Genomic DNA, 19,625 nt, shown 5'->3' with positions numbered 1-19,625 from the left:
GAGGTGCAGCTGGTAGTGTGACTTCTTAGAGACGTCAGATATGTAAGGAGAGATGGAGAGTGTGGAGTCGAAGATGACCCCGAGGTTTTTTGCCTTGCAGGTAGGAGCAGGAAGAGGGCCAAGAGAGGCCGGCCAGAGAGCTGCAGGGAAGGAGGGAGTGGGTGTGCCGATGAGTAGAATCTCAGTCTTACTGGCATTAAGGCAGAGGTCATTGGCGGCACACCATTCCTGGATAGCAGACAGACAGTCCGAGATAAGGGAAGGAGAGGAGAAGGCCGAGGGTAGCCTGAAAATGAGCTGGGTATCATCCGCATAGCACTGAAAGTTGGGGCATAGAGTGGTGATGCGATGGGCAAGGAGTGCCAGATACTGGTTGAACAGCCAGGGAGAGAGGTTAGATCCCTGGGGGACACCACAGGTGGAGAAAAAGATGTCAGAGAGGAAGGACCCCAGTTGGACCTGGGAGGGTCGATTGGACAGGAAAGAGGTCAGCCATGCCAGAGCCTGACCAGTGATACCCAGGTTATCACGGAGGCGGTTGAGCAGGATGGCATGGTTGACAGTGTCAAAGGCAGAAGAGAGATCGAGCAAAATGAGAACACACGGAGTGTTAGAGTCAAGGTTGGAGAGCAGGTCTTCACGGATGTTCAGGAGAGCAGTTTCTGTACTTCTAGCAGCTCTGAAGCCAGACTGATGGTCATGAAGACTACCAACAGACTCAGCATGGAGATTAAGCTGGGGATGGCCAGTTTCTTCAGGAGCTTGCCCAGGAAGGGAGTGATGGAGATTGGGCAATAATTTGCTGGGCAGGAGGGGTCGGAAGAGGGTTTCTTAAGAAGAGGGTGCACAAGGGAGTACTTAAGGGGAGAATGGAAGACTCACCAGAGGCGAAGGAGTGATTGCAGAAGTCAGCCAGGGCAGGAGCCAGTGAGTGAATGTGGTCCTTGATAGTTTTGGAGGAACAGGGGTGAACCTGTTTTGACGAGACTTTCATAGATCGGACTTGTCTGGAAACCTCTTCAGCAGAGAAAAGGGGCAAGGCAGAAAAGGAGGGAGGAGGGGTGGCTGCAGAAGGGCCAGAGGAGCAGGGAATAGAAGGAGGGAGGTGATAGGAGGAGAGTGAGGACAGGATACATGACACGTTAGAGGATATCCAGGTTTGAAAATGCTGGACGACAAGCATGTCCCAAATGTGACGAAGAAAAGGCTGACATGGTAGACATGTTTTGGTCATGCCCAGTAATTGAGAGTTTCTGGGGTGAAGTGGCACAGAAACTAGCAGAAAAGGGAGTCACGATCAACATAGGTACAGTCTGGGCTTGCTTGTTGTCGTAGAAACTTAAGCATGTTTGTAAATTGAAAGATCTAGCATATGTGCTCACAAAAAGAAGGATTGCAATGGGATGGAAGACATGTCACAGGCCACGGGTGGAGGTGTGGTGGAAAGAGTTGCAGAAATGGGCGGAGGCAGAAACCATGGTATGGCAAGAGGCAAGCAATGTAGGGGGAGAGGAGGAGGTGGGAACCATGATGGCATGGAAATCATTAATAGCGGAATTGTTTGGAACAATACAAGACCTGACAGAATCCACGAAAAGTGAGACCCCACCACGTGCGGCAGATACAGCGTGTGTGGAATAAATAAGCTCATAAAGGGGGGTGGGATGGGGGGAGCAGTGACCAAAATTAAGCAATGAACAATTGAACTGTTGATATATGCTCTGCGTGTTTGGTTTGTATTTTTGTTTGGTTGAATAAAATCAATAAAAAATAAAAAATAAAGAAAACTATAGGTTAACGGTAATAACTGCACCTGTTAGACAAATCAGCATAGTCAATGTGAAACTCTCGGAACGGCCCTGTCGGATGGGGCAATGTGCCACACAGTGTCCTGAGCATGTGCCCAGTATTGTAAAGGTGTCAAGTGGTGCAGTTTGCAACAAACGTGTTGAGAAACTGCTGCAGATTGAGGAGAAACCAGTCCTCCTAGATGTCTGCAGTGATGTGCTGTTTTGAAATATGCACCGCGTACTGCAGCTGCTCAAAAGCAACCATTAGCAATTCCTATGGCATTAGCAAATTACCTTTAATACTGTGTATCCAGATTAGATTAATTGGGGAATGTGTGCAACTCCTCTTCCCCATGATTCCTTCTCTTCTTGGGTGCCTGTCCCTTCAGCTCAATTATTTTAGTAATAGGTACTGCAGTGTATGGAATTGCTAACTGTGACTGCTGATTTGCCACCTCAGGATATTCAGCAACATCTGGGTCTGTTAGATACGCTGCTTCTTTGGCAACCCTGTCTGCGGCATCAATGTCGAGTGACAGTGGGTCTGTATTGTGAGTGTGGGCAGAGCATTCGACAACCGCTACCACAGGTTCAGGACAATGCATAAATAAATCATTCCAATAAGACCAGATGTTTCAAAGTAGTGTTGTCCGACCTGCAAAAGCCCCTCCTCTTCCATGTGGACAACCCTGAATGTGTGGCGGGGTGATGTATGTTGAATCATAGAAAACAGTCACCAGACAACCCTGAGATGCTTCTAATGCTTAAAATGAACTGATCAGTTCCACTGCCAGAGCAGAATAGTGTGTTGGTGATCTTTTCTTGGTCATAACCTCATACTCCCCATCTACGAGGTGCACCACCACTGCCCCATGTGCCTCTGGCCAGTCGCCTGATAAATCGTTGCTGAACCATAACCTAAAAGGACCTCCCCCTCCTCTAATGCATCCTCCTGTGCTCGTACTAAATCATCTTCGGGGGCTGCATACGTGACACAATCATGCCCCTTCTCCATTTCCTTAACAGGTATAGCAATAAATGTAGCAGGAGTCCCTGTGCGTCATCTTACAATATTGAGTGATGGGCTGGATAGAATTATTTCATAAGTACAGGCCCTCTGTTTTGTTTTCAAATTCAAATTTCAAATTCAAGACCCTTTGCATCATCCATAAGAATGTCTGGTGCCTGGGACTTCTCTACATCCAGCTTTCCCTGATGTCCCCAAGTGTGCCTCTGGCAAAATTGCCCTATGTTGTTTTTCCTTCCTTGTTGGCAAAGGGGTGGGTGCAAAACAACACTAATTTGCCCCCAAAGAAGGCACAACAACATTATGTCAACGTGTTGCCATTTTTGGGGGGTGAGGGTGGAGGGGCGGGTTGGTGTGGTGGGCCTATCCGCAGGGCCCAACCACAAGATCATATCCCTGGTGGCCTAGTGTTCCTTGCTGCTTACCAGGGGTTGCAAAATGTGGCCAGAAGCACAAACCCCCAGGGAAGCATCAAGTTTCTGCCCATCCTTGGGAGGGAATCCTAAGGGGTCTGGCCCACAGGCATAGGGCCAGACCCCTGATACCTCCAAGCGCTCCACTATATGTTGAGTGTAATGTTTGTTTGACTTCCTTGGGGCACATTGGTACAAAACTGCACCAATTTGCCCCGCAAAAAGGCAAAACAGCATATTTCCATCTGGTTGGTATGTTTTGGGGTGGGGGTGGGTGGTTGATTGGCTTGAGACCCCTCCCCCCCAAAAGATCATATGCCTGATAGTCTAGTGATCCTTACTGCTTCTATGGGATGGCTAATTGGGGCAGACCTTCAATGTTGCACCTGAGGAAGCAGCAAGAATCTACCCCTCCATGGGGGGGGTTTCTGGGGGGGCTGGCCTACAGGCACAGGGCCAGCCCCCTACTGCCCCCAAGTGTGCCTTTTTTGCCTTCTTTATCGGCAAATAGGTGCAAAACAGTACTCATCTGATTCCAAAGAAGGCCAAAAATTGTGCCACATTTTATTTTAATTGTTTTTGTGTGGGAGGGGGCTGTTTGGCTTAGCCCCCCCCCCCAAAAAATCAATTCCCTGGTGGTCCAGTGATGATTGCTGGTCGAGGGTCGAATGATCCTCGACCAGCAATCTCCTTGAGTGAGAGCACATTGGAAGGGGAGAGTCTCCCCTTTCCAACAAGTGCTCACTCAAGGAAATCGAGCTAGAAATTCCAAAGCAGCATGCAAAAGCGTGGCTGCTATATTTACAGGCTTCTGGCTTCAGCCTGTAATTATCACTTCCTGATGACGTTGGCGCATGTAGTGTGCGCTGACGTCATCAGGGTGACCCCTGCTGCAAAGGGGGGGGATCCGTCCCCCCAGAGGTGAGTAGTGAGGAGGTCGAGCTATCTTGTCCTCCGCACTGTGAACATAGAGCAGAGAAGAGCTTGTTCTCTGCAGTTAAGAGATTAAAACAAGAATATTTATTATAGACTATTGTGTTTATGCTTCTATTGTTATGTATTTCAGTCCTGTTTCCACTTTTTTACAACCACAGTAAACAACAGATAGACACACAGTAATACCTCTGACACATTCTCATTGTTCTACTTGTGGAAGAAAAGAAGGAGGAATTATCACTGTGGCAACTCCATTTCCTGCTAGGCATGAGGGCATAACAACTGGAAACACATGCACCGTTTGCAACAACAATACATTGATGTAGTGCATTTTCATGTGTAACAACCAGCCTTAACTTCTTTGTTGTACTTTTCCAAACTTACTTTAGAAATTGTAAAATGTGCTTTAGAAAACACACTATCAACCCCAGGCCATTAATGATAACAATATGATAAATTCACAGAACTGAATAAGTACAATGGTCAAAACATTACCTGTCAAGCTAGTCTTTTTGTGGACAATCATATCAGATTATGTTGAAAGTGTTACATTTGTGGCTTCTACTTTGTCCAGGTAATTCTTCCAATTGATTTACGGGTGGCTTCATGTCTTTCCATACATCACCACTATTCCAAATACACATCAGGCCTCATTACGAGTTGGGCGGTATACTGGCAGTAAATCCACCAGAATACTGCCCAAACAAATTACTGTTACCGCCGCTTGGTCCGGTAGAATTTCCACTGGATTACAACTGGTGGTGGTGGTGAAATTCCCCATTTAATTTGAGTCCATTGGACTCAATGGGGCTTTTTTGGCAGAATTACGCTGCAGTAATTCCGACGATTCTGCCAATTTTTCGGCAGTGAGTTGGAGTATTTACCTCCAGGATTCTCCTGGAGGCAAATCCTCTGCTCCATGTCCAAACCCATAATTTGTCATAGTGGTAGAGTTGGGTGTAACAGAGTTACCACCAACTTTACCACTTACTTACCGGCAAACTCGTAATGAGCCTGATTGTCGTTGCCTCCATCCATGAAAGAAGATTGACTAATGCAAGGGGCCCATTCCTAGCTAGCAGCATTGTGCATGCTTCAAGTGACAAAAACACTCACATCCAAGTCCTCAAATAGTGTGTTCCTGTCATGTCTGCAGTTGTAGATCTTGGGACATGGCATAATGGAAAGTTTGATGTCAGGATTGCGGCTGCTGCTCTCTCCTGCACATCCTCGCCACAACCTGCAAACAAAAACTTGCATACTAGCAAAGTAATGTTTGGCAGACTTGAAAACACCTTTATAGGTTGGTACAACACAAATGAGTCTCCTAACATAGCATATTCTAAGAATGTCTGACCACCTATCAATAGACTTTAGTCTTAGGAACTGTAATTAATACTAAGGAATGGCTCATAGCATTTAGGCATTGTAAGTAATCATTGAACTCTTGAAAATATCCCCCATCTAGATCCATATGATGTGTTGTTCAGATGCCTAAGTCTTCTCTGTTGGACCTGACAAGTTTTGGAATGTCTTGTGCGACCAAACAAGGTGTGAGCAGTGATCTTGGCTGTCACATCACACTACGTATTGCTGTGTCCTGAGCATGACTTGGCACTTGTCAATGACATTCCAGGACATGTAAGTATCTTCCATTTCCTGCAGTCCATACCTGTTCTATTCAGTGATATCTTCAATCAGTCAATTTTGCAGCATAAACCAACGATAGATCAAGCCCATCTGGACTCCGCCAGTAGAAGGTATGAAAGGAAACATTATTGAATGAAAGCCTCTGGGTCCTCGCTACACTACAGACTGATAGAAGCACAGGTTACCACTTCTATCAGATACATCAGAGAACTAACTTTGGAACTCTTGGATTAAAGATGTGAGCACTTCACACTGTACAGAGCGTGAACATTTGGGGATAGAAAGAGAACAGAGAGCACTTATTCCAATTGCATAATGGTGTAGGCGGTGACCAAGACTGAGCTGGACTTCAAGAGATGTGTTTGTTTAAATGCAAGTAGCTTTTTGACATGAAACACTGCGCCTAATGGGCACATGTTTGAAAGAAATCTTTCCCATCTCCCATCAGATTTTCTTGCAGGAATTGATCCCCACTCTCAGGTGCCCATGGTTCCTACTTTAACTAAAATTAAAGCCATTTAATTGCAACTTCAAACAAACTCACTAACCCTTGCTCTGAGTCATGGAGTGATGTCTTTAATCTCTTATGTCTGGACATTCCAAATTTTGCTCAGGATGGTCCCTAGACCGCACCTTTTCTAGCCATCACCTGACTGGTATGAAAATATCAGAGTGTTTATTTTCAGCAATCAGAGTCCACCCCTTGCTTGCAGGGACAGAAACCCTCCAAGTAACATGTTCCTTAGCAAGGGATTGGCTTTTAGTCTTTATTTAACCAGACCATATACTTTTAGTCACAACAAACCACCTTGGAATGTCACAGTACTCTGTGTCATTCAAGCATCACCAAACATAAAATTCACAATTATTTTCTCCATGTCTCTTTGCACACTATCTATTTATTATTAGGCTGTATGGGGCACTGCATTCAGCTCCCAGGGGAGCTATTTGGTGCCATCTGCAGAATGGGGGAGATATCTTCTGAAAGTCAGACTAGTTGGAACAGCTGGTCTTTGGAGGTTACTGGGTGGATATTGTGACTGTGATGTGTTTGATTCATGGTGGTGGGTTGCTTCAGAGTCTTAAGATGAGTGTGGGTGGCCACCTAATCCATATATTTTTTTTTGTTCTGTCAAATTTAGGTTTTATTAGATTTTCAACAAAACATAGAAATTGGAGTACTTTTGCACACAGGATAATCGCAATATTGTATACGTTGTGCATTCTCATTTTGTTTACTCGTTCATGCAAACTTCAACCATTGAACATAATCTTCCACTGATTCGTCTTCCCCTCCTCCCTACCGCCCCCCCCACCCCATCCGAGAGCAGAACATAAGTAGGGAGTAGTGCATCTTGCCTTACATCAATATTTTTGGGCAGCCGTAATAGCAGTGTGTCTGTATTTTTTCGGTAGTCCTTACAATTTGAGGGCAATGAGATCTGTAGTTTCCTGGGCAAGGGCCGCCCTGTGGGACATCTCTAATTGAAGGGATTTATAGCGGTGTTTAGGAGGGTCTACTCGTGATTCTGTGGCTCAGTTACCTGGGATGGTACAGTCAAGTATTCTCTTACAATGTCACACCATGTCATTTTGTTCTGGGCTCCTTTTCCGTGGAGAGCAGCAGTTATTCTTTCCATTGTGTATATGTTGGTCGCTAGTGTTGTCCATTTCCTCTGGTCAGGGAGCATGGTCGCTCTCCATTTGGTGGCCAAACATGCCCTTGCAGCTAGTAGGAGCATGGACACTATTCCTCTTAGTTTTATCATCTCTGCATCACTCTGTTCGAGGGCAAATAGGTCCAAGAGGGGGGTGGCCTCCCTGGGTATTCCATCCACCCTACTGATCCAGCTGAGGACCTCGTTCCAATACGTTTGGGCCTTAGGGCATGACCGCCACATGTGCCAATAGTCTGATCGTTCTCCGCATTGGCGCCAGCGTAGTGGACTACTGTCTGATAAATTTTAGATAATCTGTGGGGGTCGTATTGCCATCTGTGGAGGAGCTTGATGGCGTGGAGCTTGTATTGTGCTGCTATTGATACCTGGGCTGCTCTACCGCAGATGATATTCCAATCATATGGATCTAGTTCTAAGCCCAGGTCACTTTCCCATTTGTGTGTGAGAGCATCCGTTGAGAGCCTGTTTGCTTCTAGTAGAGCTTTATACATGGATGATATCATGCCCTTTGTCTCGTATCTTGTGTCTAACAGCTTTTCAAAGGGGGTGAGCTCTCTTTGAATTTGTTCAGCCCATTCTTTCCTCATGAGGGTGCCCTTTAGTTGGAGGAAAAGAAAGACTGGTAGCGGGTGGATCCCTAGTGCTTCTTCGAGTTCGGTGATCGTGATGTACACCCTGTTTCTCCATAGCTGTCCGACCCTTTCAAGGCCTGCATCATACCATGGTTGGAATCTTGGGTGTTCATGGATTTCTTCCCTTATACCTGTGGACCATATATGGCTCAAAGGAGAGGGCCACGTGGTGACTCCTTTCATGCCTACGCTCTCCCTCCAGATGTCCCACACTTTGCCCAGTAACTAGTGTGTTCATAGCCTGCGTGTAAGTTTGCGTCATGGGACCCACAACCATTCTGCTAGTGTCACTGGGGTCAAGTTATCGTTATCTAAGTGCACCCATTGAAGGTCCTTTTTGTCCCGTAGGTGGGGGATTAGAATTGTCAGTTGCACTGCATTGTATTACAGTTGCAGATCTGGAAGGCCAACCCCTCCTTTTTCTTTGGTTAGGGTGAGGGTGTCGTAGGATATTCTTGGTTTTTTCCCCTGCCAAACGAATCCAAGGGTTGCTCTTTTTACCTCTTTAATGAATATGCAATGTGTCCGGGATTATTATGGGGAGCATTTGGAAAGGGTATAAGAACCTCGGAAGGCAGACCATCTTAATTGCATTTAGTCTCCCCATCCAGGAGATCGTACGTTTTTGCCATTTCGCTAGGTGATTATGGAAATCTGTCAGGAGTTGGGGAAATGTGCCTCATACAGCTGTTCTAATTTTTTAGTAAGATTTATACCTAAGTATCGGAGGACATGAGTCTCCACTACCAACCGAGTGACGACAGGTTGGAAATATCCGGTGGGATAAGTTCCTTCAGTGGGAATACCACTGATTTTGATTTGTTGATTTTGAAGCCTGAGAGGGCACTGTATTCTTCGATTAGTAGTATGGCCCTTGGTATTGTCGTGAGCGGGTTTTGAACATGGAGCAATATATCGTCTGCATAAAGGGATATTTTATATTCTCTACCAGCTGTCTGGGAGCCTTCTACTCTGGGATCTGCCCTGAGAACCTGCGCAAGGTGCTCTACGGTTAGGGCGAATAGGATAGCGGATAGTGGCCAGCCCTGCCTCGTACTTCTGCTTAAGTCAAACCACCTGGAGTACTCAGAGTTTACCATTACCAAAGCCTTTGGGGCTGTGTATACTGCCTTAATCCCCTTAACGTAGAGTTGGACCTATTCAGATCTTGGTCAGGACTGCTTCCAAGAAGCTCCATTCTACCCTGTCAAATGTTTTCTCAGCATCTATGAACAAGAGCGCTGGGTTCTCCACCATTTTATGTGTCTCATGGATGAGGTGTAGTGTTTTCCTCATTGTGTCAGCCCCCTGGCACCCTAATATGAATCCTACTTGGTCTGTCGGAATTATGGAGGGCATGTGGTTCTCCAGCCTGGCTGCTAGGACTCTCGTGTATATTTTCACATCTATATTAAGAAGCAAGATAGGATGGTAGGAGGTGCAATATTTGGGGTCCTTTCCTTCTTTTGGAATTACAGAGATCAGCGCCTGGGAAAAGGATTTGGGGGCAATCCCTGTGCGCAGGATGTCATTGAATAGCTCTACCATGAAAGGGAGGAGGGAGGTTATGAAGGACTTATAAAATGCTGCTATGTATCCATCGTTCCCAGGTGCTTTCCCCAGTGGGAGTCGCTTAATTGTGGTTTCAATTTCCTCTGCTGTGATTGGTGAGTCTATCCCTTCTGTTGTGTCCCGGGGGAGTTTCAGCATGTTTATTCCCTCTAGGTATTGGTCAATTTGCTCCTGGGCTTGTTCTATTTCCAACATGTAGAGGCATTCATAGAATTTCGCAAATGCCTCAGAGATGTCTCTTGGGACTGATATTTGCGAGCCGTTCTCCACTTCAATCACTTTGACCCATCTTTCAGCCCACTGTCCCGTAGTCTGGCCGCCAGTAGGGCGTCAGCCTTGTCTCCCTTTTCATAAAGTTTCTGTTTGAGGAATTGGAGCTTACGGATCACTAGGCCTTCCTCTAAGTGTTTTAATTCTTCCCAAATCCATATATTTTAAAGCAAAGGGTACAAAGGATGGTTCGGATCAGGAATGGACATTTTTTTATTTAAGTCTGCATCTTGGGCATGACCTCCTTAAGTTCTGGAAAAGCCTAAAGACCTTTCTCTTTACCTCTTCCTTCTCCTCCTCTCACCCCTGCTAATCTTACAACAGCGTGACTGATGTGCAGGGCCCTTATGTGTCCTTGGGGCCTTGAACCTCCACATCTCTCGTCCCAACCGCTGTCTTTCTGCTGCACTTACCCACATGTGGTTGCACTTACATTCTTCTCCTCTTAGCACTTACCCATAGCACATCGCCATGAGCACAACAGCACCTATCCCTCAACCACAGTCCCCTCTGCACCAGCACGTTCTGAACACTCACAAGGCATAGTAGGTTTGTCTCCCCTTCCCTTTACTCTCATTATGTGTTTGTACTATTAATTCAATAATTTATCCTTGCTATAATTCATTGTCTATCTTCCCATGTCCCCACCCTGTTTGCGCTGTGGGCGCTTTGAAACAGTTTTGCTAATTGTAAAAAGTGCCCAACTAGTGACCAATAAAATAAGAGAAATAAAACAAATCTCTGGGTTGAGAAAGAAATGTTATTAGTTTTAAATGTGAATTTAAATGATGAAATTGTAAATGTTTTTGATATAACTAAATGCAATAAATAAATAAATAGAAATAGAAAGCAATAACCTTTGATTCAGCAGCTGCCCAGGAGTACAGAATTGGTGCTACATCATTGAAGCTGGTGTATATCTAGAGTGTTTATTTTTAATTGAGGGAAAGATATGTAAGAAGATCAAATATAAGGATCCTCGATAAAATGCCTGCTTTGTGAAACACCTGTCAGCTCATCCAAACAATTATCAAGTTGAGGATAATAATAAATAAATATATCTCCAAATGTAGATGTTCTGATGCTACAATTTGACTCAGCAGTCCCAAACACCCCCTTTTATGATGATACCACATTTTCTAAAGACACACTGTAAGAAGGATAAAGCTGACGAGATGTAGCCATCATTCTTGATGTTTGGAAGGAGATGGACAGCAGTGTTATTAAGTCTGTGGAGTCTGTGGAATAGTGAAGGCCCGGGAATCCACTGTTTCCATAACTGGACGCAGAAGGAATTGGGACCTTAATCAGGGTGACTTTTTTTAGGTGGAACATTAAGAAAGGAAGAACTCTCTTGTGAGTGTTAATGGAAAAGAATCACAAGGTAATGAGTGTGTTTATGTATGGTTTAAAATTAGGTTTCAAACTGTCAAAGCAACCAACTCGGACACTAGACCATAAACATTACATTCCGTGGTGTTTTCTCATATGAAATGTGCTCTAATGTTGTCTGTTTACTTCAAATCCATAGGTCCTGCACTACGTGAAAGAGAATAGTTTCCAGGACCACAATGGTGAAATTATATTTTTTGACAAGAATGGGGATGCGCCTGGAGCCTACGACATCCTTAATGCACAGATATACAACGCCGGTGACATTCGACTGGTGAAAGTAGGACAATTTGACCCCAGGGCTCCTCAAGGAAATGATGTCATCATCAACATGAGTGCCATCTTGTGGGGTGCAAACAACATGGAGGTGAGCCATATTTGATCGTAGTAAAACATAAGTCAAATTCATTCAGTTAATTAGTTGGAGATACTTAGTCTCAAACAGATGCGACACGAAGAGGGGGAGCAGCCCTAAATATCAAGGTAGCTTATACTCATGATTTGCTGAACTTTCCCCTTTTCTATTTGCATCAAACGTTATTAGTCCTCAGCTCCCTTTATATCAAGGACCATTCTTCTCGAACTTTCATTAATCTGGATGAGAAACTGAAATGATTACCCACTTTCTTAGTAGTCATTACTGATTCTTGTTCACATTGCAACTTGCTATATTCGTCATAGCGAATAACTTTCTCATCACTGCAATAGACATTGTTGTAGTGTCCGGTCTCTCGTATCCCTACTGTGTAGTAATGAGATGCAGTTGTAGGAATGCACATGTAGAATGTAAGGATTAATCCTTCCTCTGTGGTTTGGCACTTATCACACAATTTTGCAGGGATATCCTTTTGCCGAAACCTTAGTCCTACATTCAGCAAATTATGTAAACTAATTTAGGCAAGAACAAGGGCCACGTTAAAAGGTTACATCAATGATCTCCAACAGAGTTTTCATAGGGATTCACTTTGCAGATATTTCACAGGATTATCTGGGCTTTGATATCACATGACCGAGATTCTGAATTTAGTCAATGTCACTGTGATGCCCTGTTTCCACTGTGGTTTGTGTTAGGCTGCCTGAAAAAGCAGAACATTTGGTTATGAAGATTCACTTTTTATGACCACTTTAGTTTAGTGAATGATATATAGCAATGTGAAACCTGCCCAGATGTGTTCATTTAATGTCTTTTTATCCAACGTGTGCCTTTGTTATTTGGGGTTGGGAGCGCTTCCAATTTCCTTGAAATTATTAAGAAGGAAGATAAAGTACAGGAGACCTAAATTAAGTAAGAAGTACAGGAGACCTAAATTAAGTAAGAAGTACAGGAGACCTAAATTAAGTAAGAAGTACAGGAGACCTAAATTAAGTAAGAAGTACAGGAGACCTAAATTAGGTAAGAAGTACAGGAGACCTAAATTAGGTAAGAAGTACAGGAGACCTAAATTAAGTAAGAAGTACAGGAGACCTAAATTAAGTAAGAAGTACAGGAGACCTAAATTAAGTAAGAAGTACAGGAGACCTAAATTAAGTAAGAAGTACAGGAGACCTAAATTAAGTAAGAAGTACAGGAGACCTAAATTAAGTAAGAAGTACAGGAGACCTAAATTAAGTAAGAAGTACAGGAGACCTAAATTAAGTAAGAAGTACAGGAGACCTAAATTAAGTAAGAAGTACAGGAGACCTAAATTAAGTAAGAAGTACAGGAGACCTAAATTAAGTAAGAAGTACAGGAGACCTAAATTAAGTAAGAAGTACAGGAGACCTAAATTAAGTAAGAAGTACAGGAGACCTAAATTAAGTAAGAAGTACAGGAGACCTAAATTAAGTAAGAAGTACAGGAGACCTAAATTAAGTAAGAAGTACAGGAGACCTAAATTAAGTAAGAAGTACAGGAGACCTAAATTAAGTAAGAAGTACAGGAGACCTAAATTAAGTAAGAAGTACAGGAGACCTAAATTAAGTAAGAAGTACAGGAGACCTAAATTAAGTAAGAGCATGTTTTTATTTTTAGTTGTAACCGAATACCCGACTTTTCACAATACATAAACAAAAATATAGACTCTCTTTATAAAACACAACAATCATTATAATATCCACAACAATAAAATTACATAATACATTCACCCCTTCATTTCATAAAATTTGAGAAATTATGCTTGACATTTAGACATTTCTATCAACATAGCAAACAAGGGTATGCTTTTATGAAGCCCAATACCTGTAACACTTTTAGAACCTGTAGAGTAAAAGGAGTTTCTTGGCCAGTTATTAACCTATTCCAAAACATTTCAGAAGACAGGCTATCCACAGTCTCCACAAAATGCCCCAGGAGCCTAACTTGCGTCTTCCATGTGCCTCTACCTGTAATCATTAAATGCCTTAGCGATAGCTATGCAACCTCATCACAGAGAGAACAGGTCTAAACCACTTGTACTACCTTCGACCTGTAGCACTGGATTTCGCCCATATGGATAAGGGTATTTGTAATTGTATTTTGTATTTTATTTAATGCATAATGTGTTTTTGTTGACTCTGAAGTTGCGCCTTATCACAGAATGCTTTGTTTACCTGACGCAGCACTGCGAGCTCCGTGTAGCTCTTGCTGTATACACACAGCTTCCTGGAGGAGGCCGTGTGGACCAACATCACGTGACCCGTCACGTGACATCAGCCGATTCATTTAAACAGCTGTAGAGCGCCTGAGCGGGCTGTTTTTGTTGACTCTGAAGTTGCGCCTTATCACAGAATGCTTTGTTTACCTGACACAGCCCTGCGAGCTCCGTGTTGCTCTTGCTGTATACACGCAGCTTCCTGGAGGAGGCCGTGTGGACCAACATCACGTGACCCGTCATGTGACATCAGCCGATTCATTTAAACAGCTGTAGAGCGCCTGAGCGGGATGTTTTTGTTGACTCTGAAGTTGCGCCTTATCACAGAACGCTTTGTTTACCTGACACAGCACTGCGAGCTCCGTGTAGCTCTTGCTGTATACACGCAGCTTCCTGGAGGAGGCCGTGTGGACCAACATCACGTGACCCGTCATGTGACATCAGCCGATTCATTTAAACAGCTGTAGAGCGCCTGAGTGGGGTGTTTTTGTTGACTCTGGAGTTGCGCCTTATCACAGAATGCTTCGTTTACCTGACACAGCACTGCGAGCTCCGTGTAGCTCTTGCTGTATACACGCAGCTTCCTGGAGGAGGCCGTGTCGACCAACATCACGTGACCCGTCACGTGACATCAGCCGATTCATTTAAACAGCTGTAGAGTGCCCTTGCGGCGTTAAGCCCGTCAGGGGTAAAGGGTGCTGGCTGTTGTGCGGCTGTTAGGCGCAGGTGACGCAATCACTGGACGGTAGACTGCGAAGGTGTTCCCTCTTTGATCCCTTCCGGACGCTGCTTAGCACATTAGCGAGGCAACGCTCTTCTTATACTTTTACAAGCATAAGCAAATCTACACTGTGTGAGTACTATTTAAAGTGTCATTCGTTTGTTCTTTATAAACTCAATGGTAGCTTGAAAATACACATTGAAAACCGGCATGCCGGAAAATATTTCCAGTCATCTTAGTACGGCACCAGGGCCCTTATGAAGACAGTCCACTTTATCTTTTGCCATCTCCACTGGTACTAAGCTTCAAAGCTCTAAGTCCCTCACATCAGATGTATGTTGCCGTCAATTGCATGACGCCCCTCCAGGCGAGACATTGCCTGCAGTAACCATGGTCACCTTTGAGGGACTAGAGTTACCACTTACAACAGCCGATTCTATTATTAAGGTGATTGATCCTCACATGTCCATATGCCCACAGGCTTCTTGTCCCCCTCTTGGAGTGACGTCAACTCACCCCCATTCTGAAAGTTTGGCGACTAATCATTGTGTCCAAGAAGTCACCGATACAACCTTAGAAACCATCTGTTGTGCAGGCGAATTACAAGCTGAGGTTCACACAAAATTAAGTAACTTTGTAACTTACTCTTGCACTGAACCGGCTAATTCAGCTACTGACACAAATATCAATAGCAGTATACAGGGCACGATAATTCTGGCCATTTTCATCGAACCTGCTCAGTGTTCGGTAGCTGCCCAAGTGCAGTTACGTCAAGCCCACGAACAACTTCGCATAACGGGTGAAGTTGGTGATGATACTTTGGATTCCATGAATATGTCTACCCATTCTTCGTGTCCTACGTCTGATGTGTTATACATATACTCCAATATGGGGGACTTGATACAATTACAGGAAGATCTCTCACACAAAACCACCATCATACCTGTCAAAAACTCTTCCTCTCCTCAATCTATTCATCATAACTTTGTAGCATCAGCAATGCTTGATAAATCCCTCACTGACATTGTAATTGAATCGCCATCTTTTATAGCGCCCACTCCGCGTCGCACAAGATTTCGAGAAGCCGATCAAACATCAGAGTTTTTTATACGAAGAGCCCAGGATAAGCGCTTCTCATTTCCAGAGGCTCCAGCCCTGAATAACCCTTTAAGTGTGATGAACACTGCATTATTGGCCATTGCGAAATTATATGAGGCATTGAACAATAAGGTAACTCACCATTCAATGCTCATGGAACAATACTTTAGTAAGGATTCTATTCTTCCCACTCTTGTCACTCCCAAAAATTCTATCAATTTAATGACTACAGAACCTGCTAATTTAGTGCAGGAGACTAGGTGCCCACAAATCACGAAAACCATATTGGTTGAAACGAATCAGCCTACTGTATCATCACCTTCGACTGATGTTTACTATTCTTCCACCCAGCACTTCATTACTGATGATACTACCCAGCCAGTAATTGAACCCACATTGACCCTAGATCCTAAATTGCCTCCGAAAGACTATGTTAACATCTTTGAAGTATTTGCACCATCTGTGCCTACTCTTTCTTCTAAACTCCCACGTTCAAGGAAAGAGTGGAAAAGAATGAAAAAAACGGTGCAAAAAACTAAATATTGCCCAAAATCAAGAGATAATCCCAGAAAATGTATCAAAATTCCTTCTCGATTGGAAACACCTTTAGTATCAGCCACTGCTGAAGTCTCAACCAAATCAATTCCAGCAATAATACCATATGAACCACTTGATGATCTTATAACCTTAACAAAGCAGATTGTCATTCATATCACTTCGACTCTGTCTTTGTTTCCATCTGAGTCCGGTCATGGGATGGCTATGCAATCCAATTTAAACCTCCCAACAGGGACTGTGTCTTCAACGTCACTTGCCTCTCTATTAAACTCTAATACCCAAATGGAGTCAATCCTCTCACAACTAAGAGAAGAAATAAGAGCTTCCATTAATGCATATACTATACGTTCTCCTCCAACGTCACAAGTAACTCTTCCATCGTGTATAGAACCCCCGCAAGGCACGATGAATCCAACTATGCGGTTACCCATGAGCCAAATTGAAAAACCTACACAGCTTACAACTACAGGTATATCTATTGATACTCATGTGGAACATGTGCAGCCTACTTCATCTGACTTAGTAAAACATCCACAGATGCACATTGAATTCTATATCAACTCATGACTTGCATATAGAACCTACCTCCCAAGCTTCCACCTCAGAACAAGATTGAAGAGATTACATCAAATCTTCAATTAAGTCTTGTTTTTCTGAACTTAAGACCATTAGTCAAGATCATGAGTTAACTTGTTCAGCTGTCCCTTCTAAAATAAATGTGTCTCATCAAACCTCTAAAAGATCAAACGAACAGCTGAACTTTGTAGCGAATAAATCCATGCCTTGTGAAACACGTATGCAAAAGTCACTTATGAACCCGCAAAATCTGTGTCCCACTAGTAAACCGCAATTTTTCTCGTTGAACATGAAGTGTCGTGCTGCACCCTTTCTGACATATATTCTTAATAGAACAAGCATATTGAACATTTGTTCTGATGTTGTGCCTTTAAAAGAGCTGTCCACCACTGATATTGAATTTATAGAGTTCATTAATCAAGATGACTTGTCGGAAGTTAAGATACATGTTCGCTCATTTCTAGTGTTCAACCTGCTATGGCAGGCGCGAATGTCATTATTTGACCTGGGATTTATTCTGTCTCAAGACATTAATCCAACCAATGATCAAACTCAAAAGGTTCAAATTTTGACATACCAGTCAAAACAGCATGACACCTCTCGAAGTTTAACCCCTTATCAGGCCTCCCTAGCCGCGGGATCTCAAGAGTATGGGGGTCAATCATAACTAACCTTTAGAAAAGAGGCTGTTACTTTTCTGTGTTGGAATACCAGAGGCTACAATAATTTTATAAACTCCAATACAAGTGATTTACATCAATTTGATATCGTAGTCTTGCAAGAAACATGGTTTATGACTGCTCGAATCTGTGCCTCACATACAATCATTTCCTCTTTTGCGGTTAAAAAATCTTTGGGGCGCCCCTCCGGCGGCTTGCTTTTAGCCGTCAAGCATGATAGTGGCTTTAGTGTTGTGCAATATCCCTCCTCATCCCCATATTTTCAGGCAGTAAAATTAACTCGGGGTATGGTGAGTTTAGCTATTATCAACATATATTGGAGCAGGCAGAATTTAACGGTTGAGATGTTTTTTATGCATTTGACTCTCTATCTGGATAAAATAATTGCTGACGCTAACATCATGTGCTCCATCATTCTGGGTGACCTGAGCCCACACATTTTACCAATTGTAGTTATAGGCCCGAAGAACAAATGTGGTGCAACATTACGCAAGAAAGGGGGTATGTTATGGTTAATAATACTGTGGCTGGTGATGTTCCTGCACGTACAACTTGGTCTTCTGGCACGCGGCAGGCAATCATAGATTATATCTATATAAATAAAAAATGTTTATCTCAGGTGCAGTCTATGAATGTAATATCTTCATCTCAGAGTGACCATAACAAGCTTGTTATGCACCTTGATTTTCCAGCAGAGCTACATCTATTAAACAAAAACATCCACCTACGTTCTCTTAAGGTGAATAATAGCGGCACTCGCCTTTGCTGGAATTCAACGACATTGAATCACTTTAAACACAACTCGATTGATTCGTATAGAGCCCTGTTTCTGGATGAGTCTCAGTGCTATGTCGCTAAGATGCAAATCTTCACGCAAATAAAAATGCCTGATTCTAGCATCAGACACAAGCACTTACATAGTTATGATGCAGAACTTCAGCAAAGAAAGACATTGCTAAGGCAAGCGATACGTAACCTAAGAGATGAGCCAGCCCTTAACAGACTCATTTTGAAAAGGCTCCTGAAAGCCAGATATAGACAGTGGTTGAAAGGTCAAAAGTGCCTACAATATCAAAAAGAATGAGATGACATGTTGAGACAGATGCTCACCAAATCTACCAGTGGCATTTGGACTTGTCTCAATATCGCCACCCATAGACTGCAGTCTGCTGTACTCACCTCTGCAGTCTCGAATGAAAAATGGTGTGAGCTCTTTACATCTTTATATCGCTCCCCTTTTCCAGATCTTTTATGGGGAATACGGATCACAAATTCGTCTCATGTTTTCCGTATAGACCATGCGGCTATACTAGATTGTATTAAAAATCTCAGTCGGTCAAGAACGATTGGCCCTGATGGCCTACATAATAGTATGCTTAAAGATCATCCCCATGAATGGTCATCTCTTCTCCTCGAAATCTTCAAGCACATTTTTAATGTTGGTGAAATTCCCAACTCATGGAGACGCTCAATCATTGTCCCTATTTTTAAAAAGGGCGATAGGGCTGATCCTGCAGCCTATCGTCCTATCGCCCTTCTTGACTGTCCGGGCAACATTTTTGTCCGCCTTGTCTTGAACCAATTCAATCTCTGCTTGATTCAACTTATTTACGGGATCCATTTCAAACAGGATTTCTGCCTGGCTTAGGTACCGCCATTAATGTCATCACACTAAATCCGTCATCCACCATGCTCGCCAACGATGCCAAGTACTATACATGGCATTTGTTGACTTTCGCATGGCGTTTGACGCAATTCCCCTTGAGTTAATATATAAAAAACTCATGGACAAAGGCTGTCCCTGGTTCATCTTGAAGTGGATTATCCAACTGCATATGGGCACTTCTATACAGATTAGAGTGAATAACGAAGGTCTATTATCGGTACCAATAGAGACTGCTCGTGGCCTTAAACAGGGCTGCCTCTTGGCGTCAGCTATATTTAATTTCTTCATCTCAGACACAAGCCTGAGATTTAACTCAATAATTACAGATTCTCCAAAAATGTATGATATCCAAATCA

The 19,625-nt window shown here is 43.4% G+C and overlaps 1 protein-coding gene across 1 annotated transcript in view; it reads left to right on the top strand.

Moving 5' to 3' along the window:
• The window catches only part of LOC138528224 (extracellular calcium-sensing receptor-like), a 172,433-nt gene that overhangs the window by 43,670 nt on the left and 109,138 nt on the right, over positions 1-19,625 (top strand). The window contains exon 3 of the mRNA XM_069639681.1: positions 11,501-11,728. Coding sequence (XP_069495782.1) covers positions 11,501-11,728 — 228 coding nt within the window. The remainder of the gene's footprint in view (positions 1-11,500; positions 11,729-19,625) is intronic.

Source organism: Ambystoma mexicanum, chromosome 7q, assembly GCF_040938575.1.
Source record: "Ambystoma mexicanum isolate Mex_15411 chromosome 7q, UKY_AmexF1_1, whole genome shotgun sequence".
Taxonomy (NCBI): domain Eukaryota; kingdom Metazoa; phylum Chordata; class Amphibia; order Caudata; family Ambystomatidae; genus Ambystoma; species Ambystoma mexicanum.
This window is presented reverse-complemented; position numbering and strand designations above follow the sequence as displayed.